Here is a 25883-nt window from a genome sequence, read left to right on the forward strand (position 1 = left end):
CATCCAAGCCGTGCATAATGGGGCCAGAGCCCCATCATGTAGTGCAATTCTCTGATGCCCATCTGCACGCCATGCTTTTATCCTTGCAGTTCCCCCAACCAGAGATGCAGTATTTCTACGTCCTCTCCCTTTATCATGCTGTACCACGACTACTGTGATTTTCTCCACAGTAGGACTAGAGGTGTGTCTTCCCACTTTTAATTTTCCAGTCCCAACCATAATATTCCTGTATGCTCAAAAGAGGTTGAGTGAACAAATGAACATACCTGCCTGCCAGAGCTCCTCAAAGGAAGGCTATCTGAACCATCATAAGCTGTTCTTTTCTTTGACCTTCCCCGGGGGGTTGCCATTATATTAAAAAATCTGCCAAAAAAAGAAATTAAGCCACTCAATATTAGCATCTGCTATTATTTTCAACTGTGTGGAGCAAAGTTATTATGTAGTTAGTATGTATGAAGGCATACTAGACTGCTTGGGTGTAAAGCCATCACTTCGGAATTACTTAACCTCCCCAAGTGTCCTCAGATAAAATGAGCATGATAAAGGTGTACCACATTGGTGGCATGAAAATTAAACAAGATAATTTAGAGCACCAGTACTGGCAGAAGTACTCAATAAATACTACCCATTAGTACTATGTACACTTTTAAAATGAGAAACATATCACATGAATGATCAATATTCAAATTACACTACTGTTTGTAACATTCAGTAGGGAAATATACCTAGTTTTTGTTGTGTTCCCCTTTTTCCATCTCACTGTGTCTTCTTAGCAGTTCCTGAATTCTGATGCCTTAGTATACTTTAAAAACTTACTCATTCCTTCTTAGTAAACTCAATAGATGAGTATCAGGCACAATGTGTAGTCACTACTGAACACAGGAATCTGGATTACATAGAAGCACTGGTATCTTCTACTAGATCAATTTTAAGCATTCTCAAACTATTATAACAACAACATGATTAAACAATAAGAACTAAAGACTACAAGATAAATAATGAATAGTAATATGAAAAACTGAAAGCTATTAGAATTTTTTCAATTAAGGATAGAAAAATACTTAGCATAAGTAATTAATAATATATGGATTCTGTAATTGTCATTCATTCCCTTTCCTGATCCATTGTTTTTACTACGTGTGCACACATATATGAAATAATAAAATGAAAAATAAATAGGACATACCTATGGATAGGAATTTCAAAGTAGAAAAGTATTACCATAAAATACAAATCCCATATACACAAACTTAATCTTGGAGAAAAGCTTTGAAGATCTTGTAATCCTACTGTTTCATATTTATGAATTATAATAACATCTTTAAGAGTACTTTTCATGGATTATTAACATCATGTGGAAAAACTTTGCCATTTACCCTTATTCTGAGAAGCCTTCCTATCAACAATTTTCCTTTGACTTAGTCTTCATTTTCTTAGAAACAATATAATTTTATCTATGAACCATACATATTCTGAAGTGCACTATACTTCTTTAAGCATTAAATAACTGCTTAGGGGCCTGAGGGTGTAGCTCAGTGTTAAAACGAATGTTTTTCATGCATGAGAAGCTGGGTTCAATCCCCAGCACCAAAATAAATAAGTTGACATTTAGTTCTATAACATCCTTGTACTGCTAGATAAAGTGCTGGTAATTTAATAATAGTACCTACCTAATTGTTGTTATACTCTAAGGCTTTCTGGGTCTCATTTGTGTTTTCAAAAAGTCTGACAAAACTCTCTATACATAAAAATATGAATATATAAATATGAATTCTTACACATAAATCTTCATATTTTAAAAATCTCACATTATTCATAAAAAACAAAAAAAGAATGTGAAAATATATAGTATTATGCATAATACATATATTTTTTTTTTGTACAGGGACTGAACTTAGAGCCTCCTGAATCCTACCACTGAGCTACATCTCCAGCAGTACATATGGTATTGTAGCAAAATATCTGAGGGGGGGGCGGTTCAGGAACAAAAATGAAATCAGCCAAGGTTAGTGCAACATTTGACTCTGTCACCTAGGAATGTGTTTCCTAAAAGCATAGTTTCCAGAAATTTCAAATATTTTAATCAAATTGCCCACTGAAAATGTTCTTAATGCAATAAAAAATAATATAATTCAAGAAGTAGTTAAATACAAAATGGAAACACTAACTATAAAGGCCATTATTAAATTTGATCAAAGGTTTTTAAAATAGTACATTTCACGTTTAATTATACAATTATGTACCTCCATTCTTTTTTTAGCACTTGACATAATCCCTATTTTCACTGTTGCTGGGACTTAAAAGAGAAAAAATAAGCGAAGTTGTAAGGACTATGTTTTTAAACACCGTCTTAGAAATACTAACCAAAGTGTCATTAAAATAAACTAGGATACTCAAAGTTTTCACATCTGATTCTTTAAAGACACCTAAGTAAATATAATGTTTCATGTTCAATACTTTATGAGCACGTTTCTTCCTAATTTGAAATGCTCAGCTTTGGTTTGCTTTTAATGTGATAAAAGAAAAAAAGCAGGTGTTTTCTATAAACATACAAGTGGCTATATCAATACCGAGACTTCTACTTAAATAATTCCCAGGTGTTTCTGAACCACCTTATTCAGGAACTGTTTCTTAAAACATACTCACAGAATTCACAAAAATGTGAATCAAGAGGATTCCAAATTTACAGTAGAGTCAGCATAATTTCTAAAATTAGAACAAACTAATACTAGAAACTTCTTCATAGACCAAAGAAAGAATAATTTCCCTTTGGGCCACTTAAAATAATGCAAGACTAATACCTTACTACTCCTACACTAATCAAATTCTCAGGAACACGGACCCAGAACTAGATTCAACATTGAACGACTCAGTAATGCAACACTGAATCCCCACCCGCCCGGACGTCTTTTGTTGACCACTTTCTCCGCCCGGGAGACAATTAATTATTGATGGTCATTTTCTCCTGTGCGCGCCTCCTGAAAACACCTCTCTCCCACTCGCCTTTCTTCCACTGAAATATTTTTAAAAACAAAAATAAAACTGGCCGACCCGTGCGCCGCGAGCGTAGCGGGGAGCCGGTGGAGTCCCGCCAGCCGCGCCGAGCACCGGGCTCTCCGCGGCGGGGCCCCGGGCGCGAGCGCAGCCGCCGCGGCTCCTCGGGGCTCCGCCGGCGCCGCGCCGCGGCCCCGCTACACCTGCGCGGCCCGGGGCGAGCGAGGGCGCTCCCGCCACACCGGGTCCCGCGGCCGCCCCGACGGTGAGCCCCGTTCCCTCCCTCGTCAGAGAAGCCGCCCCGGGCTCACCTCTGCGCACGGAGGCGCGGCGAGCCGGGGAGGGGCACCGCCGGGGGAAGGAGACGCGGTCAGGCCCGGAGGCTCGCTGCCCCGCGCCCCGCCGCGAACCCGGTGGTCCCGACACCGCGGCCCGGAAATGCCCCCGCTCTGAGGAGACCCCCGCCCCACAAACCTTGCCCTCGGCGGCGGCGCATTCAGCTCCCGGGACGCCCCCTTGCCTCGCTCCCGGGCGCAGCGGAGGGGAGGGGAGGGCTCGCGACCCGCCCCGCCGCCGACCAGAGCTGTCACCCCGCCGCCCCCGCGCCCGCCCCCTGCCGCGAGCCCCACCTCGCAGCGGCACCCGCGGTGCGCGCTGCCCGGCTGCCGGCACCCCTCTGAGCCGCGCGCAGGACCCAGCACTCGCGCGGCCGCACAGCTTCCGCCCCTACCGCGGCGTGACCCGGGGTGGGAGGAGCCGGAGAAACAGCGCGCGAGGCCCCGCCCTCGCCGCCGCCGCCGCCGCGCGCCCCGCCCCCGCCATTTCCGCAGCTGCGCAGGCCCGGGCTCAGGAGCGGGCGGGGCGAAGTTCGAGGGAAGGAGGAGCGTCCTGAGGGGCGAGGAGTGGGCGGGGCGCCGGCAGGAGGGGCGCTCGGGGGCGGGGCGAGGGAAGACAGGGGCCCTTCAGGGGCGTGGCCTCTAGGTTGAGGCACTCCGGGACGGGGCGGTGCAGGAGGCGCGGAAGGAGGAGGGGCTATCCGGAGGGGCGGGGCCTCGGGGGAGTAGGAGGGGCCCTCCGGCGGGAGCCCCGCGGGAGGAGGGACGGGCAGACACTGGCAGCCGGGGACCCGAGAGGTGAGTCCTGGGGCGCCCTGAGCGAGCGGGGAGGAGAGTGTTGCCTAGAGTGCCTGCGCCCCTGGAAGCCTTCCCGAATTCGAGAACCGGGAGCGCGGATGCCATCCGCGTCCTGAAATGGGGTCAAGGAACCCAAGCGAGAAGTAGTACTAACGAGGTCCGGTAGTGCAGGGTCCTTGAATCCAAGATTTCAAGAGAACCCACGAAGCACTGTTTATATTGGTGAGTTTTAAGAAAAGAGAAAACTGCCAAAATAGTGACTTGTGCCCTTGTGGCAGGGAAAGCTGGGAGTCGTGAATATTCTAAGGCCTGCTCAGTGGTGTGTTACCTAGCGTGTGCATATGTAAAAAGCTTCACCAAGCCCTTACTCAAAATTTGTGTGTGGGCTGGGGATGTGGCTCAAGTGGTACCGCGCTCGCCTGGCATGCGTGCGGCTCCGGTTCGATCCTCAGCACCACGTACAAACAAAGACATTGTGTCCGCTGAAAACTAGAAAATAAATATTAAAAATTCTTAAAACAAAATTTGTGTGACTTAGGGAAGTTACTCAATCCAACAAAATATTAAAATGTAACTAAAGTAGAAATAGGGTTTATTTTTTTAAGGTGAAGGAGGACCTGGGCGACTGATGAGCACATTTGAAATTAACTTTTATGAGAAGGGATCATTGTGAAATTTGCCTTTTCTGATTCTGGTACTTTGCGTTTATATCGTGTTGAGAAACATTATTTCTTAAGAAATGACCTAGACAAGTGAAGTACACGTTAAGAAGCTGTTAGAATTAAGAAGTGATGATATTTACGATATTAATATAGTTCAAGTCTGTGGAAAAGGAATGGAGTCTTGTAATTCCGGATTGCTCTAGTGAATGATATAGACTGTGCTTCCCATTTAGTTTCAGTAAAGAACTTCTGTGGGAGGGATCTCTGGACTCAGGGGTCCAGTTCCTGGGAAATAGAGATGACAAAGTGCAACTCTCTTGCTTTTGTGTACCCAATATAATCGAACACTTCCCAGGGCCTCTCAGAAAACTGTCCCCTTCTGATATCTTCAAGGCCTTGCAAAAGCCACTTGTTAACAAGTATTTGTTGAAAAGTGAATCCTGAAATATGCCTTTTCCTTTAATCCTAAGCACAATGAAGCCAAATTGTGCAACAAAAGGGGAACTTTTTCCTGAAATTCTTGCTTTTATGCAAATTTGCTATTTCATGAATAAATCATTAAGTTTGAGCTGCCAATAATAACATGCTAGTTCAATCCAAACCAAATTAGCTTCAATAATGATTTAAAGGGAATTTTGGAATTGTGGTGTTTGTCCTTAATATTGCAAAATTGAAAGGACATTTTCCTCATACATTCTGATAGACCTACAGGTATGTTTATATGTTCTTTTTCTCAGTTCCCTTTGTGTGCATTTTCCCATGCAAAAAACAAGCCAGGAGAAAATTATTTAAAAATACAGATTATGATGAACAAATGAGATACTGAACCCCTGCATGTATTTTGCCTCCTTCTTGAAACCCCACCAATAACAGAATTTAATCCTCATATCTGATGATTAAGAGTTCAGAGTATATTGATGGGAAACCAGGACAATTGGCAGAGCTTGGAGTTGAATTAGTGAGTTCATGGAAATTTTATAAATGAGAGAAACCAGTACAGAATCAAAAGTTGTAAAGAAAAGGAAAAGTAATCATAGAATATTATATTGTTAAACTTTGAACCTACCTAGTTATAATGTACACACCAAATATTTCAACAAAAGTATGTTTCGAGTATATTTGAAAGATAGGAAAGATGAGAAGGATGGTGTATGTGTGTGTGTGTGTGAGAGAGAATGAATATGTGCCTGGAATTTGTAAGAGAGGTAAATGCTCATCTTCTCTAGATGCTACCTAGAAATGAACAAATTAAGAAGATACAAAATGAACATGCAAATTTAAGATAGCATGACCCAGCTAAAAGAGGTAAAGATGGTTGCCTCTCATGGGGAGAGAGGACTGCTTATTTCATAGCAAATCTGTTAAACTCTTCAAATTGTGTATACTATGATATTGATGAAAACTAAAACATAAATATGAAAATTTTAAAAATTAAGATGCTAGAAAAAATTCTAAGTTTATGAATGTTACTGTGTGATGTCTGATTTTTTTTCCTACCTTTTTGAAGCTTAAATCCTGCTCTTTTACTGTAGTGTTAAGGTATAATTCAATTTATTTAAAGATCTTTCCTAATGTGTAACATGAGTTACGCCTCTACCATCAGGCTCACTGAAAAGTAATTTTTTTCATGACTTTCTGTTGAATTGTGAAATATTTGTTAGAAGCCATACTCCCAAGGATACTAGGTTTTCATTGAGTTTAGTAGTAGAATTGCAGGGTCTTTAAATGACAACATTGCACATATTTTCCATTTAGGAATTGGAGATATCTGCCTGTAGACAAAGGTGTCTATTATACACAATGAGTGATACAAGAACTTCACTTGATATTGAAGAGTACCCCGATTGGGAGGTACAGAAAAACCGAATACTGACCCTGGAAGAATGGCAGGACAAGTGGGTGACCCACAAAATTGGATTTCATCAAGAACAAGGACATCAGTAAGATATGTTTGTTCTATGAAAGAGAAATTCTGTATCACACACTGCTTTTGAAACAGAAATAATAATATCAGTTGTTAGACTGATTTTTAAGATGCACATTTGTAGTTTGTCATACGTATCAATTCTGAAATCAGAATGCATCTATGGCATGTCATAACTGAATTGGCAATGTGTTTTCTTCCCATAGAGTACAAATAATGATGTGACTTATAACTGAAGGCATCTTAGATTTATGATATGTCTTTCTTTATAAAATTGCTGGTAGCAAGGCTGGGGGGATATGGCTCAGTGGTAGAGCACTCACCTGGCCCGTGTGAGGCACTGGGTTCGATCCTCAACATCACATGAAAGTAAAATAAAGGTATTGTGTCTACCAACTAAAACTACATATAAAAACAAATTGCTGGTAGCATCTATCTATGGTCATGCAGGCCCATACAAAGCAGATGCTGAATTATCATCTCTCTATACTCCAGAGTGGGGGTGTTTTGACAGATTTCCAGTCACATGTATTCTGTTGTTCTTCTGTATGGTGAAGAAGAGAAAGGAAGAGAAAATATGGGAGCTAGAATATCAAGCAACTTCTTAGTAGCAGTATTTGTCTTTGTAGAAGCAATGACAAATTATGGAACCCATTTGAGTTAAGTGATCATTATAGACAATCCTTATTCTAGGTCAACACCCCACTATCCAAAAGATGTTGTTTTCATTATCATTATTATTATCACTTTTTCACAGTGAATAGAAATTGAGGCATCATCCCAGAACATTGTTATAGATCACCTCTGTCTTAGGGGTGGCCTTAGAAGAGCTACGTGTCCCTAGAGGAAATTAAACTGCAAGAGTTAAAGTTATTTAGAGAAATTTCCATAAAACAGATGTTGAAAACTCCACAGGTTCAGAGGCTCCCTCTCCACAACACTTTCTTTGTTAAGTATACATGTGAAGATTAATACAGAATTTTCAAAACACATTGACCAAGAAGGAAAAAACATTTTTAAAAAATTTTAATTACCAATCAGGAAAACCCAGTGTGTAAGTCATTTATTACTAGAAGGATGACTAAACCAGTTACTTAACTGTCCTGTTCATTCATATGTAAAGTGAATGTTATAATAACATTACCTACTCATTAAGACTTCAGAGAATTTTAAGTGAGGTGATGCATAAAAAGTCTTCTGTGTTGTACATCACAGCCTTTCTTCTAATTCAAACAACTTTTTTTTTTTTTTTGTCTCTCTGCAGGCTGTTAAAGAAACATTTGGATACTTTTCTTAAAAGGGAGAGTGGACTAAGAGTATTTTTTCCTCTTTGTGGAAAAGCTGTTGAGATGAAATGGTAGGAGGAGATTTCCATCAACATACTGGTCTTTCACGATAAATTCTTTGAGTGAATATTTAACAGGATATAGGTTAAAGAGTGGCACATGTCTGTAATCCCAGCTACTTGGGAGACTGAGGCAGGAGGATGGTCAAGGCCAGTCTGGGCAATTTAGTGAAACCCTATCTCAAAAAATAAAAGGGCTGGGGCTGGGGATGTGGCTCAAGCGGTAGTGCACTCGCCTGGCATGCGTGCGGTTCGGGTTCGACCCTCAGCACCACATACAAACAAAGATGTTGTGTCCGCCGAAAACTAAAAATAAATATATTTTAAAAAATAAATTAAAAAAAATAAATAAAAGGGCTGGAGATGTAACTCAGTGGGAGAGCACCTATGGGTTCAATCCCCAGTAGCAAAAAAAAAAAAAAAATCATCATCAGGAAATGCAGAGGAATTCTTTATTTTTAGTAGACTCTTATTGATAGTTTTGTAATTAGAGGCAATATTTTCAAACAGTAATAAAGGAAGCAGACACAGGTGTTTTGCATTACATTTCAAAGGAAAAAAATTAGTTTGGAACCAGCAGGGGAGAAAACCCAGTATCTTTGAGCATGGTTTCATTATTGTAGGTAGTTTAGGAATTAACCTAAATTAACTTTAGGTATTTGAAATAGAGATGAACAGAAAAATTCAAAATGTCTTATAATTTTTTGGCAGGACAGTGTTTATGGTCCACTGTGCAGCTCAGCTCACCCTCTCCCTATGAGCAAATAAAATTTTTTGTAATGACAAGGCGTGGTGGCATACACTACAATCCAGCTACTCAGAAGGGTGAGGCAGGAAGATTGAAAGTTCAAGGCTACCCAGGGTAACTGCTTAATGAGACCCTGTCTTTAAGGAATAAAAAGGGAGAGAGGCTGAGTGTCTGATTACATGCCTGTAAATCTCAGTGGCTCCAGAGGCTGAGACAGGAGGATCACAAGTTCAAAGCCAGCCTCAGCAATAGCGAGGCACTAAGCAACTCAGTGAGACACTATCTCTAAATAAAACACAAAATAGGGCTGGGGATGTGCCTTAATGGCCAAGTGCCCCTGAGTTCAATCCCTGGTACCACCCCACCACCAAGAAAAAAAAAAAAAAAGGAAAAGATACTGGGGATGTAGCTTAAGGGTAGAGCATTTGCTTAGCCATGTATGAAGTCCTGGGGTCCAATCCTCACACCGTCCAAAAAAGAGAGTTTTTTTTTTTATCATGAATAATTGTTATAAAATCAGTGATGCATAAAATATTCCTTGTAAGTAATTCCTACAAAGATAAGTCACATTAATTAATAAGCCACTGTTACTGTGGGTTACCCTAAAGTCAGGAACCTGTACAGAACTCTGTTTTAATAATACACACACACACACACACACACAAGCTTACCTGCCAAGACAACTTCATTTTTAAGCTTAAATGTTGAGAAATTTGATCATTAAGCAGGAAAGAAAAAAGACTACTAAATGAAAAATATAGTAAAGGCAAAATAGAGTAAAAATGTTCTGTTCCCTCTATCATCAGTGACTATCCATGGAGCAAAGGTGTATTTATAGTTGGTTTTCCAATAAAGATGGCAAAATTTTGACAGCTCTCACTCTTTCAACTTATAGATAAGAGTGTATGTTAAGGGCTGGGGACATACCTCAGTTGGTAGAGTGCTTGCCTCACATGAACAAGGTCCTGGGTTCAATTCCCAGCATCACAAAGGGAGGGGGAGAGAGAGAGAGAATATGTTAAATGGGTGCTGTGGCTTAAGATCCGATGTGGTCATGAACTTGAGAACATTTCTCTCTATTGTTAGACATAGGTGTTGACCACCTCACTGAACCAGAAGACAGAGTTACTTTGGAAACTATTTGCAAATAGTTTATATTAACTCTATAAACAGATTGTCTTATTGATATTGTTATAAATGGTACAGTGTAGCTCTAGCTGGGATTTTAGGCAACATTAGGAAAACAATATGAGGAATAAACCAGTTAAAGTGTGGTTGTTGAATATTTTTTGGTCTAAAGCCATTTGGAGCTGGGACTGTAGCTCAGTGGTAGAGCACTTGCTAGCATGCACAAAACCCTGGGTTCAATCCCCAGCACTGCAAAATATAATAATGTTGACATATCAGAACTGAGCTACTGTGGTGACATGTAAGTTATTATATTAGAGAAATTTTCATTTATTTAACTAGTCCATGTTCGAAATCTATATAGACATTAGATGTGAATAGATCAACTTGACCATAAGCATCAAAATGAAATGTTTAAGCTATTTAGGCTTTTGTTTTTGTTTTGTTTTGTTTTGTTTTAATGCCACTCTGTTGTAGAACATGCTTCATTTTTCCATGTGTTGAATGAGGGGGAAAAATGTAGCCAATTTGGATACTTTCAAAAAATGTATGGAAAATGAAAAAATATTCCCTGTGTATTAGTTCACAAATTTCCTAGGAAATACAAGACAAGCAGTTAGTATGTTTCATTTTGGAACTGCAAACAGTTCATGCTCTGCCCTGGTTGAAAGGGTGTGCTTTTGTGTAGATAATCGGTAACAGTCAGTCTTGTTTTGAAAATGTGAATTTTGTTCTAACTCAACTGATATTCTGGGGAACAATTAGAGGACTGTATGATTTTTCCATTTGCTTTCTGGTGATTTCGTCTGCAAGAAACATTAGGCAAAAGCAGAAGAGTGCTCCAAAGTGTGCTGAGCAGACAGCACATGCCTGCGCACACACCTCAGCACCACCTGCAGCCTCAGTTTACCCCAGGTGCTATGAGCCTGTGTTGTGCTCGCCAGGTGCTGCAACTTTCCATTTGGTTTCCAGTAACATTCCTCCATGACTTCACAATAATTCACCAATCGCAGCCCTGCCAGTGCCCACCTCTACAAGAAAACTTTAGGTCTTTTTCAAGGGGAAGTGCCATGTGGCAGTATTTATCTATTCTTAACCATTTCACATGTGTGAACCCATTATTGTCAGGTTCCTGTCTTGTTTCTGTTTACTGTGGCACCGTACAGTTTTTAAATGTCATTCCCACATTTCCATCAGCCCTGTGACTGCATGGCCTGCACAATTTTGCATACCATAGCGATTTTTAGGAAAGCATGTGTCACACTGCGGCAGAACTGACTATTCTTATGTAATTGGACCTAACCTTATTACTGTGCCAAGGTATTCATGCTGTTGATTGTGGGAGACCAACCTCACCCATGACTGAGTCACACTCCCTGGCTGGGTGCTGAGGCACTCAGTCACAGAAATGTGGCAGAGCTTTCCCCACCCTTCTTGGGTCCGAGGGTCCATGTCTCATGCATGGGTGTGTCTTGCTACAGCCCCATGGGTGGAGCTATGCTCACCTGTTCCTTTGTAATATAATCCCTTGCCCTGTTTAGGATAGAATCTTCCATGGAAGTGCCTTGTGTGTGTCCCCTTCTCTTACTGTACCCTTGGGTGTGGCCTACCCAGGTGTCAATCAACCTGCTGACAGTGGACACCATGAAGATATAGACTCAGCCCCCTGAAACCTGACTCCTTGCCTCATTTGAATACTTCTCCTCAATAAAAGGGGTCAGCGCATGCTCTCGCCCTCTCTCTCCCTGAGGACCCTTAAGGTCAGAGGAGCCGTCACAGCGACCCCAAAGAAAAAGGTATTTGTGTCTCTTGTGTGGTTATTTTGCGCAGCCCAGTCAGCCCAGTTTACCTGGAGTGACCCCTGAGCCTTTTAGTCAAGAGAACAGAAACCCGGCAGTTGATACTATTTTCTCCAGTGTCCAAGATCCCAAAACTGTGATTTCTATAATTAGCTTGCAGGAAAATGTTAGTTGCATATGCTGATTTTAAAAAAATTTAGGATATTTGTTATAAATAAATGGAAATGAGATAATTATAGAAATGGAAACTAATGTTCTAGAGCTGTGTGCTCCAATATAGTAGCTATTCATCACTGTGGCTTTGTATGTTTAAACTAAATAAAATTTAAAAATCAGTTCCCCCCCAAAAAAATTTCAGTTCCTCCTTCAGACCGCTGTTCAGTAGCCAATGAGTTAATGGCCACCGCCCTGAGCCGCACAGACATAGACCTGTCCTCCACACACAATGTTTTAATGGAAAGCACGGATTTAGGGACATTGAAAGCATTTCCTCAAATCAGATACATAGGTTTAAATCAATATTCAACATTCCAAATTATATTTTTTACTAAAGTCTTATAAGTCAACTTTGCAGAATTCTACTTAACAGGAGGTTTGAAAATACATAGATCCCCCTGTCTTTCAAGTCTTGTGGAACCTCATGAACCTAAATATATATAAAATCCCTTAAAATTAAAGAAAACATGTTTATTGAAGTATTTGCCTTTATTTAGTATTTTATTTGGACTGTAAGTATAAATATGTTGTTTTTTGCAGGTTTGCTGACTGGGGACACAGTGTAGTTGGTGTGGAAATCAGTGAACTTGGGATACGGGAATTTTTTATGGAGCAAAACCTTTCTTACTCAGAAGAACCAATTGCTGAAATTCCTGGTACCAAAGTATTTAAGGTTTGTTTTGATCTTGGTAAGTAATTATATACTGTAAGGAGCTAGGACCTCAAAATATAGATGGTAGCTAGCGAAATATATATATATAGGCATAGAGAAATACAAAAGCTGAGGTCAAAGTCTCTCTGTACTCCACTGCACTGAGCTGCACAGTTTGGTTTGGTCTGTGTGTGTGTGTGTGTGTGTGTGTGTGCGCGCGCGCGTGTACGCACATACACACTAGGTGTTGGACTGGAACACAGGGCCTCATGTATGCTAGGCAAAAGCTCTACCACTGAACTATACCCCTAACCTTTTTTTTTCCTATTTCTCCTTCTCCTCCTTCTTTTTGAATTAATAGTCCTTTTCTGAGAATCTATTAGGTGGCAAAACCTGTATCAGACATTGAAGAAATAAAAGATGATATAGTCCCTGCCCTAAAAAATTATCTTAGGAGAAAAAAGAAACAGAAACGAAACTACATAATGCATGGAACAAAACTTAAAGACCTAGGGGATTAAGGGAATGACAGGGAGTGACCCAGCCCAGCTTGGGGTACACACTGACTCATGGTGACAAGCCTGGGAAAAGGCAGGGCTTGAGTCCCTGATCTCAGATGCCCAGGAAGTCAGTACTGCTTCTGCACAGTGGGGTTTAAGTAGGATCAGGACAGGGCCAGACTTCCATTGGAGATGGATCACCTTTATGCCTTCATGGGAATTTACTTGAAGGGAGGTAGCCTCCCAATAAGAGATGAGGTAGGAGGGTGTGGCGGTGGCCCAGGAAGGAGAACTCGAAGGCCTGGGGGAGGAGAATGAGGCCTGGAAAACATGCAGGATGGATTAAAGCAACATCTGCAGTGTCACTGGCAGGGTTTGGAGACTGAGCAGGGATAAAGGGGGTGATGGGTTCCATTTCTAGCTCAGGTAACTAACTAGTCAGGTGGTAGAGAATAAAGCAGCAAGTTGAAGAGCAGAGAAAATGAGTTCAGTTCTGGGGATGATGAGTTGAAGGATAGGAAAGGGGTGGTGTTAGGGTTGGCGACGATGACTCTGGGGGTTGTCGTCACCCTGATCCAGTGGAACTATGCCTCTAGCTTGCAGTAATAATGGAGAAATAAACAAACCCACCCAGATGACAGCAGAGGCTGATTTTAAGAGGGAGTCAGCCACTTGTGTTTAGTAGAGACTCAAAGGCTGCAGAGGAGCAGGAAAACATGATAGTGGGAGAAAGGCCTCCTGGTGTGTACTGACCGGAGGCTGTTGGCCTGGGGATGTGCGAGGTGGGCATCTAGGATGGCCATCCTGCGTGGCTGGTTGGGGAGTGTATTTGACTTGCTATGGTAGGTGTCAGGGAAGCTGCCAGTCATTAACCAGGTAGACCCAGGTTGTGGTTCAGAGTCATGTTGTCATAAATGGCCTGGCCGTTGTCCATTGGTATACCCAGTCTCTCACAAATTCTCTTCTAAATATTGAAATTTATTGCTCAGTTCAGTACAAGACTTGATAACACTTTGCTTTAAAGTTACCCCACCTCCAACCCGTTCTCAATCATATAGGAATTCTGGGAGTTTGCTTAGTCCAAAGAAGCTAGGCCTGCTTCCAGACCCCCTCATAGGGCAGTGCTTTCCAGCCCTGGTTGCACATTAAAAATTCCCAAGTCTCACCCAAGTCAATTATATTGGAGTCTTCTCAGGCAGGAGCGTCAACACTGGTTAAAGCTGCCCAGGGATTCCAGTCTGCAACCAAAGTAGAGATCCACTGGCTGTTTTTCCAGCCTCCAGCGTCCCCTACCCTCTGGACGACCCCCACAGAGCTTCCAAGCTGGTGTTCAAGACCTTCTCTCCTCTACTTGGGAACCTGTACTGGTGCCTTGGTTCCCATCGAATCTGGCGCATCCTGATGCACCTTTCTTACACGGCCCTTCCCCGCACTCCCAGCTCCCAGACTTCTCAGGTCTGCATCGTGTTGCTCTTCCTGGAGTGCACCCCCAGCCCCCCATTTTGATGTCAGCAGATACATCAAGACGCCATCTGAGGCTCCCTCTTGTTCAACCTGCCCCAAGGATCCCAGAAAGCCCCTTGCTCTGTCTTCTGTGTTCACATTGTCCTCGGGCACACACCATAACTAAACTGGCCATCTGTTTCTCTGTCATCCTGTTTCTCTGCAGTCAGAGACTGAGTCAAACTCACATGCATTACCTCGAGTTCAGGATAGGTCCCCGCCTGTCCCCCAAGTGCTCAGTCAACAAGTGCTCATGGTGGAGTGATTGAGAAATGGGGGAGGCAGCACAAACACACTTTTCCTGAATAACATTTTAAATATGTATGAGTGGAACCATCAAGAGAACAAACAATAATAAATGCACTTTCACACTGTTGGTAGGACTGTACATTAATATAACCACTGTGGAGATCAGTATGGAGGTTTCTCAAAAGGTTAGGCATGGAACTCCCATATGACCAGCTATCCCCCTCTTTGGTATTTATCCTGAAGAATCAAAATCATCATACTATTGAGGTATATGCACACCCATGTTTATAGCAGCACAATTCACAATAGCCAAACTATAGAACCAACCTACGTATTTGCCAATAGATGAATAGATAAAGAAAATGTGGTATTTATTCAGTCATAAGAAAAATGAGAGTACGTCACTGGCAGGAAAGTGAATGGAACTTGAGACCATTATGTTAAGTGAAATAAGCCAAACTCAGAAGGTCACGGGTTGTGTTTTCTTTCATATATGGAAGCTAGAGAGGAAAAAGAGAAAGAATGGTTGTGGTGGGGGGTGGATTTTATGAAAATCAGAGGGAGATCAGAGCAGGGAGTGGGAGAAGGGAAGGGAAGGGAGAACTGCTGGGGAGTGATATTGGCCAAATTGTACTGTTATATTAGGTGCAAGTACAAACAGGTAACTCAAATTCCATCACTGTGTACAACCATAATGCACTAATTTAAAAATCTGTCTATATCAGCAGGCCTGATTGAGCTGCAAATTTATTTGTAGTGGGGCAAAAATGTCAGGACCCTACTCAAGTAAGCATTACTAGAATTTTAACCTCAAAACATATAATACCTCAGGGCCGGGGTTGTGGCTCGGTATGTAGAGCGCTCGCCTGGCATGTGTGAGGCACTGGGTTTGATCCTCAGCACAACATAAAAATAAATAAATTAAATAAAGGTATTGTGTCTATCTACAACTAAATATATATATAAATATAATACCTCACTGATCTTTAGGGTTGTACTCTATGATTTTCCTCTTTGAGTTGGTCCTAAAGAACCCAACACAGGTTTTAAAATAGTAAATAAGGTACATTAAATTAATTAATTGTAAATTAAACTACAATAAAATTGCTGTGTTTACTATGCATTTCATTCTCTCTCTGCCACCTTTGCTTTTTTTGGAACTTCTTTTTCTTCCTTGGCATTCAAATACACCTTAACTAAGTAGAAAAAATTTTTTCATTGTTTCATTACAGAGTTCTTCTGGGAATATTTCATTGTACTGTTGCAGCATTTTTGACCTTCCCAGGTAAGACTGAATTCTACATCTATGCTTTCAAAACAGTGGGTGCTGGCGGGGGGCCTGGGGTCTTCTCGTCACTTCTACCTGTTGGTGTAAACTCCATGAGGCACTGATTTGAATCTCTGTTCTGCAGTTATTTTTCTTATAGACTCCTTATCTGTCCATTAATATTCTCGGAGAGCTCCCAAACTAGGAGATAGCTCCCAAACCCAGGCAAATAGGAAAAGGTAGGGGGAGTGAGATAGTGTCTTCTACCCTGTTCCTGGCCTGCGCAGAAGTGAACAGCCAGGTTCACCAGCAGGCAAGATCCCAGCTGAAATTTCTGATAGCTGAGCCAGAGGCTGGGAGCAGAGTTGTCAGACATTGTCCTTCATTTCTCCTTGTGTTTCTGAGTCATAAAAGAATAGGGAAACCGCTGCCACAGGCTCTTAAACTATAAGGAAATGGATAGCCCCCCATACCCGGATCAACTACCCCTGGAGTCCGTGAAGAAAAGCAGACCTGAGATCCTAATCCCTTGATGCTGGGTGAAGCACCAGCGTGTGCTGTGGGGAACTGGTACATCTTGTTCAGGATTTGACTTTTCATATATAAAATGTTGCAATTTCTCCCTGTTTTTCTGGTAGAGCAAATATTGGCAAATTTGACAGGATTTGGGATAGAGGATCATTAGTGGCCATTAATCCAGGTGATCGCAAACGGTAAGTGATTTGGATTTTGTTTTTTATTTCTTTCTTTTTTTTTTTTTTACAAACCCACTGAGTTTCAGGAAACTATAGGATTTCACTCTAGGAACCTAGGTATAAGGCTGTGGCTCTGTCACTTTTATGCTGTGTTGCCCTGGTCAAAGTACTCAACTTCTCTTGGCCTCTGTGTTTACTCCTCTGCAAACATGGAATATCGCTGCACACCATTCTCATTGCCTCACTACTATTGCTCAGTAACACCTCTTGGACACTTGCCCTCTGTCAGGCGTTGTTTGACATATTTAATTCACCTGTATTAGCCAGGTTTCTTTTGCTAGGACAAAATGCCTGAGATAAATCAATTCAAAGGAAGAAAGATTTACTGTGGCTCACAAAGGCCTCAGTTCATGGTCACTTGGCCAGATTGCCCGTACACCTGTGGTAAGGCAAACATCATGACAAAGCACGTGGTGGAGGAAAACTGCTCACCTCCTAGTAGTCAGGAAGCAGAGAGGACAAAGAGGCTGAGGTCAGCTCAAGGGCACACCCACAACGAACTACTTCCTCCACACCGGTCCAGCTTCCTGAAGCTCCCACCACCAGCAGTAGCCCATTAAGCTATGAATTCCTACCTGATAAACCCACCGAGGTCAGAGCCTTGTGATCCAATCACCTCCAAAGGCCCCTCCTCCCAAGACTCCAACACATGAGCTTTGGGGGACACTCCAGATCAAACCGTAAGTCCCTCTAAAGGTCTGGGAGGGATGCGTTGTCTTTACTCCGTTACAGTGATGAGGAGACCAAACTCAAAGAGACTAAATAACTCCTCAGTTAGTACAGACAGAGCTGAGCTCTCACTCTCATTGTTGTGGCTTTAAAATCCGCACCCTACATCCAACCACCTCAAAGCGTGGGTGTTAACGGAAATTAAATATGTGGAAAGCGCCTTATTTAACTCTTCAAAGAATATCAAATATTGGCTGATGTTTTGACCAGAGCATTTGTTATTGATGTTTTGTTTCTTATCATACCTAATATTACTAGGGAAAAAAACTAAAATTTGAGAAGGCAGATGAGGAAGATGTGATCGTGACTCGTACTTTCCAATGCAAATAATACCACTTATTACTTGCATAGTGAGTCAATATTGTATGGAGACAGACTCTTTGACATGTGTCCAAAAAATTTGGGCTCCACATCAGAGAAATAAGAATTTGATTTTTAAAAACTGACCTCATGAGAAGGCTTATTGCCGAACCTGATGTTTTTAAATTAGAATATAAGATAGCAGAAATTTTCTTTCATGTTCTGGCTTTTCCTTCTCTGTCGTCAGTCATTTCTTTTTTGGAAAGAAAAAAGACAAGTGTCTAGCAAACCAGCGTAGGCCTATTGCCACCTTCTCCCCCCAAGCCCCAACCCTTTTGGAGATGGCACCCAGGGCCCTGCACCTGCTAGGCAGGTCCTCCTCCACTGAGCCACACCCCACCCTGCTTCCTCTCAGGTACTGACTCCTTGTGGATCAGTTCTATTACTGTCATTCATGTGTTCAATAAATGTGTGTTCAGTTCCTACTATGCTCTAAATTTATACTAAGTCCAGTGTTGGGGGAAACAAATGAATAAATTGTACCTGGCCTTTGCCCTTATGATTTTTATATTTCTAGCCCTGTTCTTTCCCCCAAATATCTACACCACAGTTCCAATGTCTGCTTTGCCTTTCACATGGGACTCAAGTGTCCTTTATCAACTCAGAGCATCACCTGAGACGCTTTCTTCTCCATAAAACACCACTCTCAGGTACTAAACTCAATTCTGATAAATGTCAAAACTTCCCACTCTGGCAGGATGTGCCTCCTCTTCTTTGAGGCATTGGTTTGCCTGGCGAAACCCACAAGGCAATGGGGAACAAACTGGATGTCAAGGGCAGACCAGGAGTGGCACGTGCGGCTCTTTCCCCAGAGCGTGGCATGGTGTGATTCTTACCGTGAATAAGATTCTCCGATGAAGCAGAACACTGTGCACAGCAGCACAATGCACGCTTGCCGAGCACCACCACCTGGCTCTCCTCCTCTCCTAATTCCGTTCCCAAGTGAGGCCACCTGGTTGTTCCCCTCACCATCCTGCCCCAGGCCCAGCCCTGGCTCCTGGTTCATCTACTGATGGGCCAGTTGGGGTCCTGCCCCCGTCTGGACCAAGACATAGCTGGAAAGTGGTGTCACCTGCTCCCTGAGGCACCTACAGCAAGGACCACTCCAGTGGCACTCATGGCTTGTGTCACAGTTGGAGGACTTTAATCTCATGCCACCTTGAATGCTTTTGGGGGGGCGGGGAGTGGCAGGTACTGGGGACTGAACTCAGGGCCACTCAGCCACTGAGCCCCATCCCCAGCCCTATTTTGTGTTTCAGAGACAGGGTCTCACTGAGTTGCTCAGGGCCTCGCCATTGCTAAGGCTGGCTTTGCACTTGCAATCCTCCTGCCGCAGCCTCCCAAGCCCCTGGGATTTCAGGTGTGTGCCACCGTGCCCACTTTAATGTTTTTTTCTTTTTTCTTTTGTTTTGGCAGTGCTGGGAAATCAAACCAAGGGCCTCATACACGTGCTCTTCCCAGCCCCACCTTGAGTTTTTACCTGCATGGAGGTCTTGTCTCTCCCAGCAGATTAGAGGAAAGGGGTTGAGTTTGTATCTCCTACATATGCCCTGGAGGAGGGGCCAGGCACCCAGGACACTTGTTGAACTGCAGCATCCTCAGCCTCACAGCAAACCTGCTGAGTCAGCCTGTGGACAGGGCTCAGCATCTGGCCTTTCAGTGAGTGCTGAGCCCTGACCTGGCCTGGGAGCCACCTCCTTGAGCACTGAGGCAGCGCAGTCCTTTGGATCAGCCTGCAACTTGGCTCTCTTTTTCCTCGTCCACTTTAGACAGGGCCATAATTTGCTGGACCCATTTCCTGCGTTTAGAATGAGAACTAACTTGGGTGTGTTGATGGAAATGAGCACAGGCTTCCTGCCCTGCCTCAGGTCCCCAGAGGAGTGTATCCTAAACCTTTCTGTGTCCTCTTTAGCTATGCGGATGTCATGTTGTCCCTACTGAGAGAAAAGTTTCGGTACCTCCTGGCTGTTCTTTCTTATGATCCCACAAAACATGCAGGTAAAGCTGGTTTTATTTTTCCCCCCTGATATTCCAATTTAATTCTCTGACATGAATAAGAATTTTTTGGTCTTATTTATTTCTTGGGAAACGTATTACTTATATGCATGAAGATAATTCTATTTTGGGCTAATGAGAATGATGAATATTTTTTTTCTATTCCCACACTGTACATTGCTTTTATATATTCCTTTCCCATTTTGTTTACTATTCATACTCAAACTAGGGAAAGGAAAATGGACGATCCTAGTATACAAGAGAAACCTCATAAGCACTGGAAGGAAGGGGAGACTTGATCACCCTGCCATGGATATTATATAGCCATATCATCATGGTGTAGTAGTTTGCCAGGCAGGTGCTTATGCACACACACAAGTGCCCCCTCATAGGACCAGCTGGGGAAGAAGTGATCCCGGGGGAGAGCAGGCAGGAAAAAAAATCTAAACCCAAAGTTTACAATTTATCTATTGCATCCCATTATGGCTCCCTTTGTTTTGAATCTATGAACGGGATGTTTTCTCCTAGACTCATTTTGTCTGGACACTGAAACTTAACATTTGTCATGTCTGGGCTTTAATTTTCAGGGAGAAGTGAGACCAAATACATAGGCTTTTAATTTTTAAGAATCCCCTTTTAGATTTTTAGTTGAGTTTTTTAAAAAGAGCCTTGTTATATAAATATTTGCATATGTTAGTCTTTTTTTCTGTCTGAATAAATTAGGTCTAAAAAAACTCATTAAGAGATGAGATCCAGTGCCCCTAATTAAGTCTGAGACAGTTGGATGGAAATAGAAGCTATTGGAGGCAGAAGTTAGTTCTGCTAATCTGATCTGAATTCCATTCATGAACAGAGGCCTCAGAAGGGCCCGTGGGAAGGGGACACAGTGGGCTCTGTCTGGGGGTGGAGTCTCTCTTAAAAGGCAAAGGGAAGGTTCCTAGTAAACTCTGTGCCCCACAGCGGAGAAGGAGGAGTATACAGAAAGTGAGTGGGTGCAGGAGGTAGAAAATCAGTGCCCAGAAAACAAGAAACCCCAAAGGAATTTACTAATGGACTCCACCCTGATTTCCATATTCTCAAGATCCATGCTGGCTCAGCCTCTATTTTATATCTACACTCAAATGGATGTGTAACAAGGTCATTCCCACAATAATTCAGCTTTCTTCTTTGTATGAGATATGCAAAAAAAAAAACCCAACAACATACAAAAAATAAAAAACGACAATAACAACAACAAAAAAAAAAAACAGAACATGCACATCCTCGCCTATTTGAATGATGGAGTTATGTATAGAACAGGTACAACTGGGCCACGGGGAACAGGTGGAGGTAGGCCTGGGGCGCTCATCGCTCTTCAGAGTCAGGTTTATAGGAATCATTCTTCACCCTGTTTCTCTTTTTCCTAGGCCCACCATTTTATGTTCCAGATACTGAAATTCAAAGGTTGTTTGGTAAGTTAGGCTCTAACTTTTTAAGTCCATGGTTAACTGTTTTGAGCTGTGACTAAACTATTAGTACGTGATTAAAGCCTATGAAATTTAAAAGACAGAGACCATTTTATTGAAAACCGTTGTCTCCTAGAAAAGGAACCAATCTCTATAACATGGCTTTTTGGCTATATGCTTGGTGTTAAAACAGTTCAACTTTTCTACAGAGATGTATGTTCACTGTTGCTCTTGGGAATTTTGATTGACAACAATTCAGAGCCCAGAGTTTGTCCTTAGCATTTCCTATTTTGCATTAAACAGAAGAGAAAGAGCCTCAGTGCACACTCCCTTTAAAATCATGTGAAGTGTTTTTAGAAGCACCCTCATGACATTCTTCAGTTTTTCCCCACGTTTTTTATTGGTGCATTATATAGTTGTATGTAAGAGCGGGACTTGCTCTTACATATTCACACGTGTGTGTGCACACAGTGTGTCAGTGTAATTTGTCCAGTGTCACTCCCCAGCACTCCCCCTTTCCTCTCCTCCTCCTTCCCCTCGGTCCCTTTCCTCTACTGATCTCCCTTTGATTTTATGAGACCCCCCCTCACCACCTTTCTTCTCCTTTTTCCTCTCCAGCTTCCACATATGAGAAAAACACGCGACCCTTGACCTTCTGAGTTTGGCTTATCTCACTTAATATAATATTCTCAAGTTCCATCCATTTCCCTGCAAATGACATGATTTCTCTTTTCATTATGGCCGAATAAGCTCCATGTGTATATGTATCACAGTTTCTTCATTCATCCGTCCATTGATGGACACCTGGGCTGGTTCTATAGTTTAACTATTGCTTCACAGAATTTTGACTGTGACCCTTTCTCGTTTTAGGTACAAAATGCAATATTCTTTGCCTTGAGAAGGTGGACACTTTTGAAGAAAGACATAAAACTTGGGGAATTGACTACATCTTTGAAAAATTGTATCTACTTACCGAAAAGTAAATGAAATATAACTAAAATAAGTCATGTGTTTTTGAAAATCATGCTAAGCCTTAAAAATAGGTGTTTTAATTTTTTTTAATTTCTCATAAGCCAAATCATAGATCATTGCTCAAAAAGTGCATATAAATTTTTAGAGGAAAACTCGTACTTAAATGTTAAAGTAGCTCCTTTACAGAGGAGTATATAACTGGGGGCAAAATGTTAACCTGTGAGTCTTAAAGATTTCAAGAATATTTTTTGTAGCCAGCATGTATTTCTTGTATAATTAAAAAATGAAATAAATAATGCATATAACCTACTGACAGAAAAATCTGCATTTTTATGAAATTTAGAATCATGGAAGAAATGTAATGATTTAATAGGGTTCAAAGTAGTACAAAGCTTATGAAAAAGATGAGCTTTTACTCTAAGCTCCCATCTTATCCTGAAATCCTAGAATTCACTGTAACATTTTCCTCTACATGTAACAAAATCAAGAAATAGATTTTTTTAAAACTTAATTAAACCAACCTATATGGGACAAATGTTTTCTTTCCCCAAACTATAAAAGAGCTGGCACAGTGACACATGCCTATAATCCAGTGGCTCCAGAGGCTGAGATAGGAGGATTGCAAGTTCAAAGCCAGCCTTAGCAACTTACCGAGGCCCTAAACAACTCAGTGAAGCCCTAAGCAACTCAGTGAGACCCAGTCTCTAAGTAAAATACAAAAAGGGCTGGGAATGTGGATCACAGGTTAAGTGTCCCTGGATTCAATCCCCAGTATCAAAAAAAAAAAAAAAAAGATTCTGCCCCCAGGCCACAGTGTGGGCTCAGAAGCCACACATACCCACACATACCACAGCCAGTTGAGTGAAACAAGAGTGGACCACTGACCCAAGCTGGGCCAATCTGATTCTCTTTTGAGATTTTTTTGGACTTGGGGCTGAAACAGTAAGCTGAATGCAGAGAGGGTGAAACTGTAACATGGAAAAAAAAAAAAAAGCAGAGACGCAAATAGGAGAGAGACCACAGGTGTCTGTGTCCCTGTTTTCACCTTCCCAGGAGATGTGGAAGAGTGTCCTGCCATGTGATAATGCCCGCTTCTCCTGCAGGAGCTGGAGTTGGTTTCTGTAACTTGTACCCAAAGAATCTTAAATGAGATAATCTTATATAGTCAGTCTTTCATGTAATATGTGTCTTCATTGGAAGAACTTTTTTAAAAGTCTCAAGATAGAAGATATAGGGTTGGGGATGTGGCTCAAGCAGAAGCGCGCTCACCTGGCATGCGCGGGGCCCTGGGTTCGAGCCTCAGCACCACATAAAAATAAAATAAAGATGTTGTGTCCACTGAAAACTAAGAAATAAATATTTAAAAAATTCTCTCTCTAAAAAAATATACATTGTTTTACAGCAATTGAATTATTCTCAGACTTTTCTAAAAATGCCTTTTATTTCATTTTGTACTTTAAATAACAGAGGATCTGTACCTTCTGCCCTGACACCGTGATTCATTAACTGCCTTGCCCTCGCCCACAAAGGGTTATGATGTCCAACATAGGTATTCAAAGTTATCATTAGCAGTCTGGAGGAAACAAGAAAAGAATATAATAGTCTGTGTGGGTGAGTGGGGAAGGAAAAGCACAAAGAGATAGGACCAAAGCTTTCACGCTGACCTCGGTCAAGCCAGAGATTTGGCATCATGAACGGTTAATGGTCAGAGGACCACAGAAGGTAGCCTGAAAGATGTACCTGTGAGAGAGTTCCCAAATGAAGGGACTCCTGTGCAAATAGAAACCTAACCCACAGAGATGTTAGTCCAAGTAATTTACCTGTTCACAACTGTAGCTACACCTGTCACTATTTTATTCTTATAAAAGGAACAATCTAGATGTATGCTCATTTATATATGTATATAAGTATATGGCACACACTTAAAGATCTTTCAAAGAAAGATTTCTACTAAATGTTTTTTAAAACTCAAAATTGTCTTTCTGAACATGATGACACATGCCTATAATCCCAGCTATTTGGGAGGCTGAGGCAGGAGGATCACAAGTTCAAGGCCAGCCTGGGCAATTTAGAGAGACCCTGTCTCAAACTAAAAAGTATTGGCAATGTTGTTGCTTCATAGTAGAGTATTTATTTGCCTAGCATGTGCTAGGCCCTGGGTTTGATTCCCCAAATACTTCAAGGTAAACAATACTAATAGTCTTTAATCCTTATAGCTCTGACTTTTCAGCACTTCTTATCTGATGTGCTTTATTTTTTGCCAAACATTATATTACAAATTCACCAGAGTAGGGCTGGAGTTGTGGCTTAGGGGTAAAGCACTCACCTAGCAAGTGTGAGGCACATGAATTTGATCCTTAGCTCCACATAAATAAATAAAAGTGTCCATCTACAACTAAAAAAATATTTTTAAAAAATTCACCAGAGTGGCAGAGTTAGATAAGATAGGATTCCATACAGGTACCTTAAGCACAGTCATTGTGCTGTGGGTGACAAATAGTCATGTTCCAGATTTCTTAATTACATGTAACTTCAATGTTTAAATTGAAAATATGCCTGAAAATCTGTTAACCAGTGGAGTGTGTTTTCTTGTTTGTTTGTTTTTTGTTTTTTGTTTTGTTTTTGGCACTGGGAATTGAACCCAGGGGTGCTTAACCACTAAGCCACAATAATCAGTTCTATTTGTATTTATTTGGAGACAGGTCTTACTGAGTTGCTTAGGGCCTCACTAAGTTGTTGAGACTGACTTTGAACTTGAGATCCTCTTGCCTCAGCCTTCCGAGCCACTGGGATTGCAGCATGAGTAACCAGCGGATGTTGATAGAAATTGGTTTCACTACTGGTAAGACCTGTCAACAGAAGGTAGAGGAGAATGGTCAAGGAAAGTAGTATTTAGAAATCAGATACTAGCAATTATTTATACATAAATAATAAAAATGATACTCTGGAAATTTGGAAGATATAGGAAAGTCTAAGAAGGACAAACAAAAACAACCAAATCTTATTGCTTGAGATGATACTGAAAAGATGGAGATGTGCTTTCTTACTTTTTTGTCCACTTATATGTGTGCTTTGACAAAAATTTTCAATCAACCTGGATACAGGTTTGTTGTTTTGTTTTGGGGATAATAGGAATTGAACCCTGGGGCACTTAACAATACCCCCAGCCTCTTTTGAGACAGACTAGATTCCAACTTGCAGTCTTCCTGCCTCAGCCTCCTGAATAGCACAGTTACTAAATATTTTACCAAAAACAAAATTTGGTTTTGATGGTGCTAGAGATTAAATCCAGGGCCTCAGGCACGCTGAGCATGTGTTCTGCCCCAGCCCAACATTTTTTGACAGCTGTATTTCCCCTGTCACTGTAGTCGGCATTCATTCAGCAAATGTAAGTACAGGTACTTGGATACACTGTTGAGCAAAACCAGGTGTGGAACTCTCTTATCTCTGCAGAGATAGGTGTGAAAGAAATCGGGAATGAAGATAAGGTGCAGTTTTAAGAGTGGA

At 41.7% G+C, this 25883-nt stretch overlaps 2 protein-coding genes across 9 annotated transcripts in view; one reads left to right on the forward strand and one right to left on the reverse strand.

Moving 5' to 3' along the window:
* The window catches only part of KDM1B (lysine demethylase 1B), a 46098-nt gene extending 42325 nt beyond the window's left edge, over positions 1–3773 (reverse strand). For 5 of the 7 annotated variants that reach the window (XR_014022184.1, XM_081295735.1, XM_081295736.1 and 2 more), the window contains exons 1-2: positions 3624–3773; positions 267–363 (exon numbers count right to left, since the gene is read on the reverse strand). Coding sequence is in view for 6 of the 7 variants with exons in the window: in XM_081295735.1 (XP_081151861.1) it covers positions 267–350 (84 nt within the window). In the remaining variant the exon portion in view is untranslated. The other 2 variants (XM_081295734.1, XM_081295733.1) reach the window with 2 other exon arrangements.
* A 212-nt stretch (positions 3774–3985) lies between these two features.
* Positions 3986–22688, forward strand: TPMT (thiopurine S-methyltransferase). 2 transcript variants are annotated; one of them, XM_081295743.1, is made up of 9 exons: positions 3986–4127; positions 6545–6729; positions 7978–8070; positions 12490–12622; positions 16086–16138; positions 16759–16833; positions 19877–19962; positions 21366–21410; positions 22275–22688. In XM_081295743.1, the coding sequence occupies exons 2-9, from the start codon at positions 6590–6592 to the stop codon at positions 22385–22387; spliced, it is 738 nt and encodes a 245-aa protein (XP_081151869.1). In that variant the 5' UTR covers positions 3986–4127; positions 6545–6589; the 3' UTR covers positions 22388–22688. The 2 variants fall into 2 exon arrangements, with proteins under 2 accessions (XP_081151869.1, XP_081151868.1); XM_081295742.1 differs by lacking the exon at positions 3986–4127 and adding an exon at positions 4134–4349 and having other exon boundaries at positions 22275–22687.
* The last annotated feature ends 3195 nt before the right edge of the window (positions 22689–25883 follow it).

Source organism: Spermophilus citellus (assembly GCF_964194105.1).
Source record: "Spermophilus citellus genome assembly, chromosome: 5".
In the NCBI taxonomy this organism is placed as follows: domain Eukaryota; kingdom Metazoa; phylum Chordata; class Mammalia; order Rodentia; family Sciuridae; genus Spermophilus; species Spermophilus citellus.